The 17,784-nt window shown below is 36.9% G+C and overlaps 1 protein-coding gene across 2 annotated transcripts; it reads left to right on the forward strand.

Moving 5' to 3' along the window:
- The first annotated feature begins 7,689 nt into the window (after positions 1-7,689).
- LOC112184656 (jacalin-related lectin 19) lies at positions 7,690-8,949 on the forward strand. Of its 2 annotated transcripts, XM_040513715.1 has the most exons (3): positions 7,690-8,114; positions 8,193-8,251; positions 8,578-8,949. In XM_040513715.1, the coding sequence occupies exons 1-3, from the start codon at positions 7,955-7,957 to the stop codon at positions 8,929-8,931; spliced, it is 573 nt and encodes a 190-aa protein (XP_040369649.1). In that variant the 5' UTR covers positions 7,690-7,954; the 3' UTR covers positions 8,932-8,949. The 2 variants fall into 2 exon arrangements, with proteins under 2 accessions (XP_040369649.1, XP_024178673.2); XM_024322905.2 differs by having other exon boundaries at positions 7,690-8,251.
- Positions 8,950-17,784: the final 8,835 nt, after the last annotated feature.

Raw genomic sequence — 17,784 nt, forward strand, 5'->3', positions numbered from 1 at the left:
TGCTTAATTTCTATCTAATTAACTAGTCTTTGGCTCTTTGCTCGTTTTCGAATCGAAGTCTGATCTCAAATTGTTAATTAATTACCAGAAGTAACTTTTCATGTCTTGCCTCTTTTTCGGGTCTTCAGCTTATTTATGGAATGTACGTATGATGAGTCACTATCAGAACGTATATATGAGAATAATGTGATAATCGTTTCTGTAAGATCAAAAATGGACATAACACATATCATCATAAAGTAATTGATGATTAGCTTAATATCAATCCTAGTTTAACATGGATACAAACAGTAAATCAATACTTGTAACTTAATGAAGCAGTGTATCTATTCATTAAGGTAAGTAATCATATTCTTAGTCTGCAAGAAAGACTACAATGAAGTGTTACATTAAGAATCTAACTAGGAAACCTAAACCGATATGGATAGCTTTAATGGGAAGCTTCTTGAGGTTTAAGTCACCTATATATACAGATGAATTGGTCCTTGATTACTACCGACGTTTTGCATATTGTTCTGTCCATTGAGAAGCAAGTTGGTAAGTAACAGAAGGCCATATTCAGTGTTTGTGTTTGCAGCTGCATAAGATGGAATCCATGCCAGTGATTGCTGAAGGTAAGCCTTGATCCCTTTTATGATTGTGTGCATATATTGTGAGCATGTATATGGTTATTAACAATTGGTATCAGAGCATAGGCTCACATATATCAAAAATCGTTTTAGGGTTTTGCAAAACAAATACAAAAAAAAAAAAAAAAGGTTTTTGCTTTACGGGTCAAGTAACTGACCAGGTCACTGACCATGTAACTGGTCATGTAACTGATCAAAGAAAGTTACTTAAGTCGATTGCTGCATCTGGTTAATTATCAAATTCACGCTTCCGCTGTGATTTTTTTTTTTTTTAGCAGCAAATTGGGGAAAAAGCAAAAACAGGTTTTTTCTGTGAAATTGATTTCAATTCATAGCATGATAATTGAGTTTTTGATTTTGCTCAAGAACACTAGTTGCATTCCCGGCGTGCGTTAGGTTAGAGTAGATGGTGACCGGATGAAATTTACAATTTCTTGATTGTTCTGTGGTTTCTTGGAATCGAAACAGTTTTGATTGTGCTTGAATATGCATGATGAATTGATTGATGATATGGTATTGTATCTGTGATTGTGTAAAATTGCATGAAGAACAAAAATCTCCCAGAATTTGTTTAAACAATTAAAATTGATAGATACGAGAGCTTTATTTTCTTACAAGGATGAATCTGGGTAGAATATAAAGTTAAAAGCTCATGAGTTTTGTGGTTTTCTGTTGGCATAAGTGATTATGATGCACAAAGCATTCTTCATTGATGTTGGCAGAAAACAATGATCAGGTCACTGACCATGTAACTGGTCATGTCACTGACCAGTCTCCCAGAATTTGTTTACACAATTAAAATTGATAGATACGAGAGCTTTATTTTCTTACAAGGATGAATCTGGGTAAAATATAAAGTTAAAAGCTCATGATTTTTGTGGTTTTCTGTTAGCATAAGTGATTATGATGCACAAAGCATTCTTCATTGATGTTGGCAGAAAACAATGATCAGGTCACTGACCATGTAACTGATCGAGTAACAAAACTGAAATTGTGTTTTGTGTTTTAAAACTATGCTTCAGTTTTATCTTCCAAAGAAGTGGTCAAGTATGGTTTTAGAATACAAAACAGCAATATGCATGCTTGATGAAAATAACACGGATACTTAGAAATTTTTCTTATGTCTAAAGATGTGGATAAATTTCTTTGGATAACTTGTTTTCATTGAACATGGTATATTGATAAAGAACTCCAGGATGTTATGCTTCTGCTCAAAAGAGTTGCTTAACATTATTTTTGGTTATGGACTGATATGAATGCAAGTATGGATTGTTTAGGTTTTCTGTATGTTCTTGTTTTGGTTGCTTAAAGCTAAATAAAACACAGAAAACTTAAAGTTATTTTCTTTACAAATTGAGAACTCACACAAATTTTTGTTTTGCTCCTTAGGTAACTCTTACATGAACTTGAACAGTGTCTTAATGCTAACTGGAACCAACTATAGAGCTTGGCTAGATTCTGTAGAGAACTATATGGGAATGCATGAGAACATAGACTATTGCTTCACTGAGGACAAACCTGAAGAGTTAACTGAAAAGAGCACTAAGAAGGAAACTGATCTTTACAAGTGATAGGAGCATTTTAATGCGACGTTTTAACTGCATTTCCCTACATTTCTTGCGTTATTTCCTTATTAAAACCCTGTTTAGGAAAGTTTCAATTCTTTGATTGGGAAAGTTCCTATTAGTAGAAAGTTTATATTTTTGTAGTTTCTATTTATCATTTTTAGTAAGTTTCCATTTTCAGTTTAGGAAAGTTGCCATTTTTCAGTTTAGGAAAGTTTATATTTTTCTTATTAGTTTCTATTTTTAGGACCTCCGAGCTAAAAAGTGGAAATGAACTCATAAATGGAAAGAGGAGCTTGCGAACACCAAGGGAAGCAAAGATGAAGGTACATTGGAGTAGATGAAAATGGAAATGTACTAAAAGATCAATTTTACACATATTCCTACTCCGGCTAGGAGAAACCAAGCCAAGCAAAGAAGAAGGAGCGGCCGCCTGACCAAATGAACTTCAAATGAGCTGAAACCTTCCAGATCCATTCTAGACACCCAAAGGATCATTTCTTATGAAGAGTGCCAGAGAAAAATATGAGTGGAAGGCCTTCAAACAATCAGCCCAATTTTCTACAGAAGCAAAACTGGAAAACTGGACCTGTAAGAGGTCCAGCAGCATTTCCGGCCCAACCACATGGCAATAAATTCTGAAATTTTACCACAGTAATCTACACTCATGGTGGATAATTTCATATGAAGAAGTCAAAGGCTAAATCTGAGTTCTTAGTAGAGATAAAAATTAAAGGAATAAAGGAAGAGAAAGTGCTCTCACCTAACAAATCCACTAAGTGTTTAAGTGCTCTCACCTAACAAATCCACTAAGTGTTTTAGTGCTCAAACCTAACCCATTATGATTTGTTTAAAGGCCAAATAGTGTTGCTTGGAAACCTATAAATAGAGGCAAAAACAAAGACACAGACCAATTCCTTCATCCATCTCATCTTCTTTGTCTCTCCATTTCCTTTCCATTTTCCTTCTCCATTCTCTAGTTGCAAAGTTCTGCATTTTCAAGCAAGGAGAGGAAGAAGAAGAAGGAGCCGTGAAGATCATATCCTCCATCATCCACCTTGAAGGCTTGCTTCCAAGATTCAAGATCCAACCATCTAGCTCTCCATCTCCATCTCCACTCACGGTGTAATTCGTTCCTTTTCCTTGTAACCTTTTTGGTTTCCTTGTTTGATTTCGTATGAACTTGTTTCTAGTTAACAATAATGTTTAGGGCAAAGTTTAAGCCCAATTTCTATGTTTAAATAAAGTTTTCGAATTCTATAATTGTGATTCTAAGTTGCTTATGTGAGTTTGTTCGATTAAATTTGCTTTACAGAAAACTTTTATATGTTTATCTTATTTGGGTCGACACTTATAGGATTTGCATGTAATTGGTGCTAGGTTTAAGAACATGAAATCGACTTTTCGTTTTGTGTAACTTGAATCAAAAGTAGTAAAGGTTCTGGACAAGAATCAAATTTAATTGAAGAGGATTGCAATTAGGTGGACTTTTCCATAACTAAGTTGTACACTTGAGTTGATAGCCTTTCTCTATGTCTAATGCGTTGAACATGTCATGATTGACTAGCTTTCTAGGGCTTGATTGCATGTTTGATAGGATTAATCTAGGTGCTTTCGCTTAGGTTAATTAGCATTGAAAAGTAAAATATGGGAAATCATTTGCTTTCGAATGTTTCACATGATCAACTCCTCTCTCATGACTTGGAAGAACAATTATAGGGTTTGAATCGAATTTGATTACATGGAATTGATTTTGATCTTTGTTCCTTGCGTTCCACCCTTGTATATATGTTTTTACGTTTTCTTTATTTTATTTATTTTAATTTTAATTTTAAGAATCCTAATCCCCCCCCCTTATTTGTGTTTACTTGTATATATTTATTCTTTATTTTATTTTTGTAAATAATACTTTATTATTTTAATTCTTTATTTGTTTATACAATTGTATATATTTATATTCTTTATTTTATTTTTGTAAATAATACTTTTCTTTATTTGTTTCACAATTACAAGTGTACCCTCAATCCCCGGATAGAACGATCCCTATTTGCTTATACTACTAACGATATTTCAGGGTTAAATTATGCGCTTGCTTAAAGCGCGTCAACAAGAAGTGGCATAGATCCAATAGAATGGATAAGAACCTCATTCGTACCTCTATGTCCAAGACTGTCAGAGGAAGTATAGAAGAACCTGAGCTAGCATCAGATTTTTTGGAACTCATAGGTGCTAAGTTTAAAGAAAGTGAAAAGGCAGAAGCTGCTAGGCTAACCAAGGAGTTTCATGATTTGAAGTACATGGGTTCAGGGGGAGTTAGAGAGCATATTATGAAGATGATCAATATAAATGGCAGACTCAGGGAGCTCTTGATGGGGGTTAGGGATGAGCAGGTAGTGCATTATGCGCTACATTCCTTGCCTAACAGTTTTAGTCATCTTAGGACCAGTTACAACTCTCAAAAGGGAAACTGGACTCTAGATGAACTTATATCCATCTGTGTGGATGAAGAATCTAGGATCAAGGAAGAAAAGGAACCTGCTACAACCATTAACCTCATTGAGAAGCCTAAAAGGAAAAAGCCCCAGAATAAGCTCAAGCCTATCAAAGCCATAACTAAGAGTTCAACAGCTGCAGTGGCCAAGGAAAACAGGCCATTTAGGTTCAAGTGCTACTTTTGCAAAGAGTAGGACACATGAAAAGGACTGCACTAGGCCAGACTTGTCTTTTGCAGTAGGGATTTTGTCAAGATTCCAATCTAATCCAGGCCATGAACATTGGGTAGTTGAGAAGAAAGTGTTGAGATACATGCAAAGAACTAAAAGTCACATGCTAGTTTATAGGCAAGTGGATGATCTGAAACTCATCGGATTCTCAGACTCGGATTTTGCAGGGAATTATCCAGACTCCAAGAAGTCGACTTGTGGATATGTGTTCATGCTTGCAGGAGGTGTTATTGCTTGGAAAACCATGAAACAAACACTTGTTTCAACTTCTACTATGCAACCTGAATTTATTGCAGTATATGAAACTGTGTGTGAAGGACTTTGGATTAGGAATTTTCTCATGCAGACCAAAGTATTGAGTCACATTGTGGTTGGCACACTTGTGATTTATTGTGACAATGAGGCTGTAGTTTTCTTTAGCAAGAACAGTAAAAGGTCAAATAATTCCAAGCATATTGATCTAAGTATTACAGTGTTAGAGAAAGAGTAAAGCATGGTGAAATAGTTGTTTTGAGTATTGACACAAATTCACAGCTAGCAGATCCTTTCACCAAGGCCTTGTCAGTAGCAGCATTCCAGAAGTATACAACAAGCATTGGAGTTTTAGCTAATCTAGATGCTTAGGTTCAGTAGAGAGTTAGTCCAGTTGGAGCAATTTAAAATTTTAAGGTTCCTGAGTTCTTGTATTTTCAGTTGTGACATTTTTGACTTTTGTTTATCATAACTTACTTGTAATGGCAGTTTATTATTGTCAATAAAATTTCGAGGTATTTCCAAATATGGTTTTGCTGCAGCTTTATTGTTTTATTTTGGAAATTATCATCTTGTTTTGAATATCATACTTGCTATCAGATGGCTTAAATCATGTATAGCATGATGTTGAGGTTCAAGCAATAATTTTAAGCCATCAGTGTTCAGTAAATTTGCTTGAGTTTCTGGTTTTAGAAACATAAAGTAGGACCTAATATATGTTTACTTGTTGATACATATTAACATATATTGTATCACTTCTGGTTTGACATATGTGGATTGCAGGAGCTTATGTTTGTGGTTTTGAAACTCTGCATTTTTGTTAAAATGTATATTGTTTCTTGCTATGCATAAGTAATTGTGATCTGACCATGTTGGAATGGATTTTCGATTTGAGTTTGTTATCTGGCGCGAACTTCAGTAAGTTAAGTAGGTTTTGATGTTCTTTGGTGCAAATCATCGAGCATGATATGTGTGAGTCCAAGGGGGAGATTGTAAGATCAAATATGGACATAACACATATCATCATAAAGTAATTGATGATTAGCTTAATATCAATCCTAGTTTAACATGGATACAAACAGTAAATCAATACTTGTAACTTAATGAAGCAGTGTATCTATTCATTAAGGTAAGTAATCATATTCTTAGTCTGCAAGAAAGACTACAATGAAGTGTTACATTAAGAATCTAACTAGGAAACCTAAACCGATATGGATAGTTTTAATGGGAAGTTTCTTGAGGTTTAAGTCACCTATATATACAGATGAATTGGTCCCTGATTACTACCGACGTTTTGCATATTGTTCTGTCCATTGAGAAGCAAGTTGGTAAGTAACAGAAGGCCATATTCAGTGTTCGTGTTTGCAGCTGCGCGCATAAGATGGAATCCATGTCAGTGATTGCTGAAGGTAAGTCTTGATCCCTTTTATGATTGTGTGCATATATTGTGAGCATGTATATGGTTATTAACAGTTTCATCTTTCAAACGGGTGGGGCTCTTTGCTATTAACTGTATTACCGGAGAATTAATACAAATATATGGAGCTCTTAGGGATTAAAGCTGGTTTGGAGTTGCTTCAAACAAAATAGATTTCACGCTGTCTGTGTTGTTGTTGTAGAAGCTGATTGCCTTGTTGCACTATCCGAAATCCAAATGATGATATCAGACTCCTCCGGCAAGGTAAGTAAGGAATTTCTAGTACTCATACTCCCACAATTATTATTTGAACTTAATTTCGCATAATGGCCGACCATAATCCAGATCTGATTTGGTTACAACTCATCTTTGCGAAAATAGTATCAGAGAGAGAGAGAGAGAAGGGGGAAGACGGAAGGTCAAAATCACAATTATGGGTTGTTCATAAATAAATAGAACTTATGGGTTGTTCATAAATATATAGAACTTATGGGTTGTCAATCCCGTCCCATGCCCACTTCTAGAAAGTCCTATGGTAAAAGGATAGAACAACCCATAATTGTGTAACTTGTGTTTGATAGTTATTAATTGTTGTTGCCTGTTACAGAGCGCATCAGCCATTATAAAATTGAAACGATAAGAAGGAACTACAGACGCATAATACAGCTGTGCAAACAGGACAAGTGAATGTGCCAAATTAGCTGTTAATTGTACTACCGGAGAATTAATATAGTAACCTAGAATGGATAATGGACCCGATGAGAATAATCCAAAAGTTGCTGGCTGCAGAAACAAAATCTGCCTGAAAACAAATTAAGTCTGGTCGTTGAAGTTGCCATCAATCGACCCAGCTGGGCACGACGAAGAAGTCGTTATGTATTATTATTATTATTATTATTATTATTTTCTATTTGATTTTCTAATGAGTAGTAATTCCTACTCACGTTGTACGAAATGTTAGTCACGTCGTAGTCACTTACATTTTTTAGTGTATATATTCCTCTAAGGTTCCAGAACTCAGTTATATATATATATATATATATATGACCATTTAACATATAACTATCTTGCTTCTCAATTTTGTCGCCGATCGCATCGCGGCATTAGCCCATAATACTCAAAACCCCTCTGTTTGGTTTCATTGTCTACCCATTTCGATGTCCCCAGCGTTCTATCTGGATCAGCTGAAAAAGAGAATAGATCGTGGGCATGTTTTTTAGATCGGTCTTTCATGTTTGTCATTCAAAAAAAAAAAAAAATCTTGCTTCTTTTGCTATTTGTTGATGTTTGTATACCTCGGCTTCTATTAAGCAACGATCAATACATTTCTCTTTGCTTTCATTCATATTCTAATTACAGGGAGCAAGCATGTTTATCACCAACACTCTTAGCCTCTCTTGCATAACTTGTATGCAGCAGGGAGAGGAAGGTGGCAATAAGGATCATGAATCGCATGGGAAGATAAGGCTCAACGGCTTTGTGCCGGAGAAACTTTATGGAGGAACCGGTGGAGATCTTTGGGATGATGGTATGTACCATGGCGTGAGAGAAATCACTGTCACTTATGGTCAATGCATCGACTCAATTCGTGTGGTGTATGATATAGATGATAAGCTTGTCAATGCTCATAGGCATGGAGGTGACGGAGGCGACGACACTGATCAGGTCCGCTTCAACAAAACGATTTCTAATGTGCACGTAACAGTTTGTTTATGAAATGGACCATACTGTCTTAAATTCAGATCCCTCCTCGGCAAGATAAAATATATATATATATATATATATATATATTTATATTATAAAAAGAGACATCTGGTCTATGCATTAAACCAAGAAAAATAGATAACCAGCGTTTTTGTTAGAACTTACAAGTTGAAATGTTTCATGTTCTCTTACAAAATTGAATAAGTAAGAAACAGAACCTTGGGGACGAAATCCCTCATAGAAATGAGACATTCAAACAATCTAAACTTGTTTTTACTGCATTACAGATCACGCTAGACTATCCGAATGAGTTTCTAGTGAGTGTTAGCGGACACTATTCAGAGGCGCCCAATGGCGATGCTGTGGTGATATGGTCACTCAAATTCGAGAGCAATAGAAGAACGTTTGGACCATTTGGACATGAACAAGGCGAACTTTTTACTTTCACAGTTGAAGATGGAGACCAAATTGTTGGCATGAAGGGAAGAAGTGGTTGGTACATAGATGCAATTGGGTTTCACATATCCCATGCCCCCAAAAGAAAACTCTTTCGGAAAGTTAAGGAGGGTCTTAAAAAAGCTTATGACATCTTGGTTAAAATCACCAATCCTCTTCAAATTTTTCAATGTACATGTTTGTGAGTATTAATTTCTTGTTGAGTGTAAAGTAATTTGATATCGTACGTGATGCTTTTCAGAAATTGAAGGATGAGTTTTTTTCTTTCTTTTTTTTGGTTTAGAAATATGAACTATGAATGATATTTACTATTCCTTTTATGGCATCAAGCGAGGATACATTAATGCAATCACAATAACAAGTATAGAAAAATCTAGGATGTAATGCAACAAGTGGAAAAAGCTGGCTACTTTATTCAACTTTGCAGCTTTACCAGAGGCAGATTTGATTCTGATGTTATTTCACTCTTTTCGCCTTTGTTGACTGTTAAATTACCAAAGTAATGTTTTATATGTCGAACTATAGATCCATTATAGATCTTAAAAATACCGTGTTGTAACACATCATTTCTGATTTCACGGAGTAAATTTTTCTTTTTAAAAAGTCTAATTTTAAGAAGTATATATTTTACTAAATCATTTTGTGTGCATTTTTAAATACATCAAAGGGTACAAAACAGTATCATTCGGATTACCAGGTTAGGAATACGATTTCTCTCTAATTAACCAAAAAAAGAGAATAAATATACGATTGGGGTTCTAGGGGAGCTCATCTAACAGACAATGCTAGAGCTTACTTGCTAAGATGGCGTGCACTACTAGACAGGTGTAGGAAATCAGCTGTCCTCATTAAATCTATCCCAATTCTGTCACTACTCTCATATTGCGACACATGTCCACCAACTTAACAGAAGTACACCGTTAAGTTCATTATTTATCAGTTTTATTTTTTAATAATAATACTAAACTTATTGGAGAACAACAAAGAACAAGCCATAACGAAAACCACAACAATCCAAAAATACCCACCCAATAATAGTTTATGGGTAATACCGATCAAATAATTCGCGGGTATGGGTATTTACCCAACCCATTTCTAAACCGGTAAACTCATACACACCCATCTACCCGTTTTCAATATGGGCAGTGTATTTTTATTATTATTTAAAAAAAAATTAAGGCCTTTAGCCTATTAAAGGCTGAGATTTTTTTTTTTTAAATACTCACTATTTAAGCGCCATCATTCCCCATCTGGGGATATTTTCAAATAGTCAATTGAGTATTTCAAATACTTGAGACAGTGTTTAAAAAAGAAATTGTTGGTTTAGTAACGAGGAAGTAATACGTTTAAAACAAATATTTATTTCCGTAAAACAATTTTCACAACTTGGCGATTAAATGTAAAATAATAAAATTCGGTTCGTAAATGAACCATCCTCACGGATCGCCTTTTGATTTGTTTTTTCACAATTATACGATGATCCAACGGTCGGATCCTCACGGATAGCCTTTTGAATCGTCTTTTCACAATTATACGATGATCCAACGGTCAAATCCTCACGGATCGCCTTTTGAATCATCTTTTCACAATTATACGATGATCCAACGGTCGAATCCTCATGGATCACCCTTAAGATCATCCTCTCAAAATTATACGAAGATCTAACGGTTGGATCCTCAAGGATCACCTTTTGAACCATCTTTTCACAATTATACGATGATCCAACGATTAGATCCTCATCCGAAACCATACAAAGTCATTGGAACACCCCATATAGGTTTTCTGTTTTTTTTTTTTTTTTTAGAATAAGAAAATTATAAAAATGCCCGTTGGTTGAAAAATAATAGTTCTCAATTAAAAAAAATTTGGGTGTGGTTTACAATTTTATATGGGTATTTGGGTAAAATTTGGGTACCCACGGGTATACCCGTACCCCACCCATTTTTGTACGGGTATTTTGTAATTACTCATAGCCATACCCATACTCATACCCATAAACTATGGGTATTACCCGTTAACAAATACCCAAAAGGAAAAATTTTAATGTCATCCCTAGTGTTAGGCTAGGGGTTACGTGTCAAATTCTAATTCGTGGGACAAGGTAGGGATAGAAAATGAAGGTGTAGACAAGAAATTTAATGAAAATAAAATTTATTAAATAAATCAGTCAATCTTTGTAATTCTGACCAAACAAGCTTAGTCGGTACATGCGACCTATAAACGGTACACATGGCTTGTACGTCACCAAAATTATGTGAGCTCTGAGAATGACACATGTTAAAACACGAGTGGTCCACCGATGGAATGACGAGGAAGTTTCAAGTTATCGTTGATTGGTTGTTACTCAAGTTAAGCATTAAAACATATCAATCGTATTAAACTGATTGATCTCGATGAAAATCAAGCATCAAATACAAATATCAATAAAATTAAATGGATTAATTCTGATTGAAATCAAGTATTATATACAAATATCAATCAGATTAAATTGTTTAATTCTAATTGAAATCGCGCATTAAATCAAATCAAAATTGATTGAGACTCCTGTTATTATTCAAGATATTCTCTACGAGGATTATTGTAATGCTTCTATGGTAGCACGGGGTTCAGGTTTTATGTCATCCCCCGTTGCAAAGTACTAATATTAATATAATAAATTGAACCGGGTGTGGGGCTGAGCCTCCCAGTTAGGCTGGGTTCCAAACCCCTTTAAAAAATAATAATAATAATAATTAAATCAATCAATTAAAACTGATTGATTAAATTACACAATTAAGGAATGTGATTAATGTTGTGTCATCAATGTATTCCAAGTTGAGGGAGGCGACAACACTATAAATACCCCCTCTCAAATCAAGATGAGGGGAGAGGACGACAGACAAATGCAAGCAGATGGAATAAACCTCTCCAAAGCTCAGAAGTCTCCTAAGCTCATGAAAAACCATCAAGCTACCAAATAGCTGGTTTCTTCACCTCACCGACTTCAGACAAACAAGGGAAATCACCTACAAGCTCAGAAGTACGTCCTCAGACTCGCGAAGGATCAACAAGCACCAAGCAAACGTGCCAATCCATCTGCCACGTGACATTGCTCGTGGTTCAAATCTGATCAAATTCAAGCCTCTATAGCCCTTAATCATCCGTCGTCTTCAAGTCGTCAACAAAACAAAGCTTCTACCAAGTTCTTCATCAAGCTCGTGGAGAATCACCAAGCACACGTGCCTATTCATCCGCCATCAAAGCTAAAGAACACTCACCACGTGACACCACTCGAGATTCGAATCCGATCAAGAGCAAGCCTCTGCATCCCTTGATCAACCGCCTTTTACAAGTCGTCAACACAGTAAATCCAAGGTTCTTCATCAAGCTCGTGGAGAATCAACAAACACCAAACACGTGTCGATTCATCCTCTACCAAAAGTCGAGGAACAATCACCACGTGGTACCAATTGTGGTCCAAACCCGATCAAGATAAAACTTTTGCAGCCTTTGATCAACCGTCACCTTCAAATCTCCAACACGACAAGAAGCTCAAACTACAACCATTTGATTCAAGATCAAGTGCTCGCCACCCTTGGATCAAAGTAACGTCGGACATTGTATCAGAGGAAATTCTTGTGAAAAAATAACTACAGAGATTGTAACCCTCAAATCATTAATATAAAATATATTATTTTGTACACGTGTCCTTCTTTCATTTGTTGCAGGATTTTCGTGTTTACAAATTTGGCACGCCCAATGGGACTATCTCTGCCTCTCATCTCTTTCTCTGACAATCTCAAGTCGTCATCCTCAGCATATGGCTTCAAAGATGATTCAACTCAAAGCAACAAACAAGACCAATAAGGTGGCTACTCAAAAAAATGAGTAGAAACCTTAACAATCATACTGATCGAAGTGAGTTGTCTCAACTTGCGACATTCATATTTCATCCATCCAAGTCACGTAAGACTACCACTTTCACAACATTAGGGGAAAACATCACTAAGCAAGGAAGTTCAGCATACTTAAGTGACTCAAGAAAATATTCTCCTTCACCCACTACCCGTGTTGATCTGCGTACACACCTACGCCTCAATTCATCTTCTGATAACCAAACAGAAGGGGTTTTGGAAGATTCCTCTTTTGCTATGCAAGTCATGGTGATAGGGGTCACCACCGTGGAAGAACAAGCAACCCAAATAGCCCAATTGGCTGAAGCAGTTAAGAAGCTACAGAAAACTATTGAAGAATATGGAAATTGCTGCGCTCATGGAGAAGTTAGAAACTCAACGTGGTGATGACTCAGCAAAAAGGTCCTCATGGTCATAAGAAAGACTCATCTGGCGAATCATTTTCTGAACAAGAAGAATAATCAAATTCCATCCTAGCTTCATGGTCAATTTAACAACTTCAAGACATGATTGCCAACATAATCATAGCTCAATATGGTGGTCCCTCTCAGGATACGCTAACGTACTCCAAACCTTATACGAAGCGGCTCGACAATTTGAGGATGCCAACTGGGTACCAACCTCCCAAGTTTCAACAATTCGATAGCAAAGGTAACCCCAAGCAACACATTGCGCATTTCATCGAGACATGCAATAGCGTTGGCACAGATGGCGACTATCTTGTGAAACAATTTGTTCGCTCACTCTGAGGGACAACATTCGAATGGTTTATAGAATTGGAGTCTGAATCCATTGACAGCTGGGAGCAAATGGAAAAAAGAGTTCTTGAATCGCTTCTTTAGTACACATCGCATTGTGAGCATGTTAGAGCTCATCAACACCAAACAACGAAATAACGAGCCATCCATAGAATTCATCAACCATTAGCGTGCATTAAGCCTCAATTGCAAGGACCGACTCTCAAAGTTATCAGCAGTAGAAATGTGTATTCAAGGCATGCATTGGGACTTACTGTACATCCTTCGAGGGATAAAGCCTCGCACCTTTGAAGAACTGGCCACTCGAGCTCATGACATGGAACTTAGCATCGCTAGTCATGGTCGAAGAAAAGGTGAAATCGTTGAACCACATAATCAGAGTCGTGTCATGGAGTCTTTGGCGATCACTACTTATGTCAGATCACAGCACGAATCAAGTCAAATAACCAAAACAAGTTGGAGCCGACTCATGATTAAATAAGGCGGTATACTCTTAGAGAGCTAGAAGCTAAAAGTTACCCTTTTCCAGATTCCGATGTTGCCAACATGTTGGAAGATTTGCTTCAAAAGAAAATAATCAAATTGTCAAACTGCAAATGTCCAGAAGAGATGCATCGTATCAATGACCCAAAGTACTACAAGTACCACCGTGTCATCGGTTACCCAGTGGAGAAGTGCTTCATGTTGAAAGACCTCATCATCAAGCTTGCAAAACAAGAAAAAAACTATTTAGACATTGAAGATGACGTGGCTCAGTCAAATCACGCTGCCATCATCCTTGAACAACATGAAGCAATGTTGTCCACGCCTTTGCTGGGGAAATGATGCTTGCCTAAATTGCCTTAGACCACACAATAAGTACAATGCTCCTAGCCCGCAAGAGCATAAACTGCGAATGGCACACAAAACAAAAACAAAAACAAAAATTTTTATAAAAAAAAAACAACAAAAAAAAATCATTAAAGGAAAACTTCTTTAATGATGATTTGATCACTTTCTTCGGAAGGGTATGTAGGCAGCTTGGAAAGTTACTTTGATTCCAATCATACCAAAGCAAGAAGATGTGTTTACGGGAAGTTTGAGTTCATTTTGCTTGGAATTTATTATGGGCAGAGTTATACCAAAACAAGATGAGTCTGATTGGAAAGCCTTTACATTCAATTTCGACAAAATAAAAGGCGGGGCCTACCCAAAGATGCTTCAAGAAGACGATTGGATTCAATATGACTTGAGAGTTCGGAGGTGTCTTCCAAGTCAAAGAAGATATGCGCAAAACTCGAATGTTAAATATCCACCATGAGGATGACTCTGCACAGGCTTCGAATGTTCGCACTTCTTTTCGCTGTCGACAAATATGCAAAGTCTAATTGCTCAAATCAAATTCTCCCCATGTACAAGAGATGGAGGAATCCAAACATTTAACGTTTACATTCTCCCTTTTGTACTCAACAAATATGCAAAGCCTAACTGCTTGAAGCAGATTCTCCCTATGTCCAAGGGATGGAGGAACCCATGCATTTAGGATGTTCGCGTTCTTCCTTTCATAGTAGACGAATGCACAAAGCCTAACTGCTTGAAGCGGATTCTCCCCATGTCCAAGGGATGGAGGAATCCAAGTATTTAGGACGTTCACGTTCTTCCATTCATAGTCGACGAAAACATAAAACCTAACTGTTTTGAAAGGATTTTCTCCACCTCTATAAGATGGAGAGATCCAAACACTTAGGTCGTTCGCGTTCTTCACTTGTCTTTTAAAGGTGAGCTGGTGAGGTGAAAATTTAAACCGATCGACTACTATTTTCGTTGTCTACAAGCGATCAACACTACCTGCAAATGAAGATTAAGACATGTATCCATGTTCATTCAACATATGAAAAAAAAAAAGGTTTACAGAAGCAAATTAGTCACATGATGCATAACGATACACGTGGCTAGTTCACCATGCAGGTATTGAACACATATGCCTCGACAATCAAGGAGCAGTGACACAAAATCGTCTAGTTGTTTCACCCTTGACGCCTGAAAATAGCCTTCAGATGAAAAAATGCATGGAGATTAGAAGCCCTCCAGCTAAATGAACAAAAAAAAAGCATGTGGCTGCACAAGTACGCATAATCCATCATTTTATCGCATGCAAATGCATAAAAAAAATGAAATAAACAAAATCAAACCTGGAAGGAAGCATGGATGTTGAATTTAGCAAAAGAAAGACAAGACAATTAAAAAAATCCAAGCATTCCATAAGAGAAGTTGAAAAGAAAGCCAAGACTGGAGACAAGTACGTGGAACTCACATCCTCTTGTTGCACTAAGAATTCTTGTTAAGTATTGAAGGCTTCCAAGTCTAGGAATCAACACTAAAGCAGGCAATTGATAGAGGAAAATGGTGAAGGTTGCTCACAAGCTCTTGACTCAAAAGCCGCTGCAATTTGGCAACGACGAGAGGATTGAACAAAATTTTCAGTTTCATAGTGAAGTCGGTAGGGTCTATCATTAAATAGCATCGAAGATGAGAATGGGTATATGGAGGGAATAAGAATATTTTCCCGCCATGTCATGCCAAATTTTCTTGCTATTCAGGACCAGAATTAATTGCTAAAAGACGGTAAGAATCAAAGAAATTATCCCCAAGAAACTTGTGAAATCTTTCATATTTTGGGTTTCATAACATTCCATTTTGGAGCCTCAAGATATTTTCACTAAAGATAGCATTCAAGCAATTGAGTCCGAAGAGGACTCGACCAAAAAAAGGAGGTCGAAATTAAGACTTCAAGTCACACCTCCAACACGTGACATTGTGACAACCACATGTTTGTGGCACACCTTGAAGTGGGGGCATTTGTAGACACAAGAAATTTAATGAAAATAAAATTCATTAAATAAATCAGTCAATCTTTGTTCTGATCAAACAAGCTTAGTTGGTACATGCGACCTATAAATGGTACACGTGGTTTGTACGTCACCAAAATTTATGTGAGCTCTGAGGATGACACATGTCAAAACACTAGTGGTCCACCGATGGAATGACGTGGAAGATTCAATTTATCGCTGATTGGTTGTTACTCAAGTTAAGCATTAAAACAGATCAATCGTATTAAATTGATTGATCTCGATGAAAATCAAGCATTAAATACAAATATCAATCAAATTAAATCGGTTAATTCTGATTGAAATCAAGTATTATATACAATTATCAATCAGATTAAATTGTTTAATTCTGGTTGAAATCGGGCATTAAATCAAATCAAAATTGATTGAAACTTATAGTTCAGGATGTTCTCTACGAGGATTATTGTAATGCTTCTATGGTAGCACGGGGTTCAGGTTCTATGTCCCCTCTCGTTGCAAAGTACTAATATTAATATAATAAATGGAATCGGGCGTGGAGCTGAGCCTCCCATCTAGGCTTGGTTCCAAACCCCTTTCAAAAAAAAAAATTAAATCAATCAATTAAAAATGATTGATTTAATTACACAATTAAGGAATGTGATTAATGTTGTGTCATCAATGTATTCCAAGTTGAGGGAGGCAACAACACTATAAATACCTCCTTTCAAATTAAGATGAGGGGAGAGGACGACAGACAGACGCAAGCAGACGGAAGAAACCTCTCCAAAGCTCAGAAGTCTCTCAGGCTCGTGAAAAACCATCAAGCTGCCAAATAGCCGGTTTCTTCACCTCACCGACTTCAGAAACACAAGGGAAATCACCTATAAGCTCAGAAGTACGTCGTCAGACTCGCGAAGGATCAACAAGCACCAAGCAAACGTGCTGATCCATCGGCCATCAAAGCCAGACTCGCCACGTGACATTGCTTGTTCAAATCTGATCAAATTCAAGCCTCTGCAGCCCTTGATCATCTGTCGTCTTCAAGTCGTCAACAAAACAAAGCTTCTACCAAGTTCTTCATCAAGCTCGTGGTGTTAATGCTTGGATCCGTGGGGATCTAATTAACGATAAGTAAGAGAGAGAGAGAGAGAGAGAGAGAGAGAGAACGACACAAGCGAAGTATAGTGGTTCGCCTCCGCATGAGCGGGAGACTACGTCCACTTGAATGTTTAACTATGTGTGTTGAGCCTTGCGGCCTAACATGATTACAAAGTGTGTTGTCATGGAGTCGAGATGGAATGAATGGTGTTTAAGTGGGAGGAGGCATTCCTTTTATAGGTGAAGGAATGCTTCTCCTTTACATTTTCTTAGATGTGGGACAAGCAAACAACTATTCTAGTATAGAAATGCATATTATGGAGGCAACTTGGCAAGGCCGGAAAGGTGGCTTCCCGGCGACGGATTTGCGACTTCCGGATACCGTAGCGTAGCTTGAACATAGGGCTACAAGATGCAAGTAGTGGTTGGGCCTCACCATGTCTCATGGATGTCCCAAAGTG

The sequence above is a fragment of the Rosa chinensis genome, chromosome 2 (genome assembly GCF_002994745.2).
Source record: "Rosa chinensis cultivar Old Blush chromosome 2, RchiOBHm-V2, whole genome shotgun sequence".
Lineage (NCBI taxonomy): Eukaryota > Viridiplantae > Streptophyta > Magnoliopsida > Rosales > Rosaceae > Rosa > Rosa chinensis.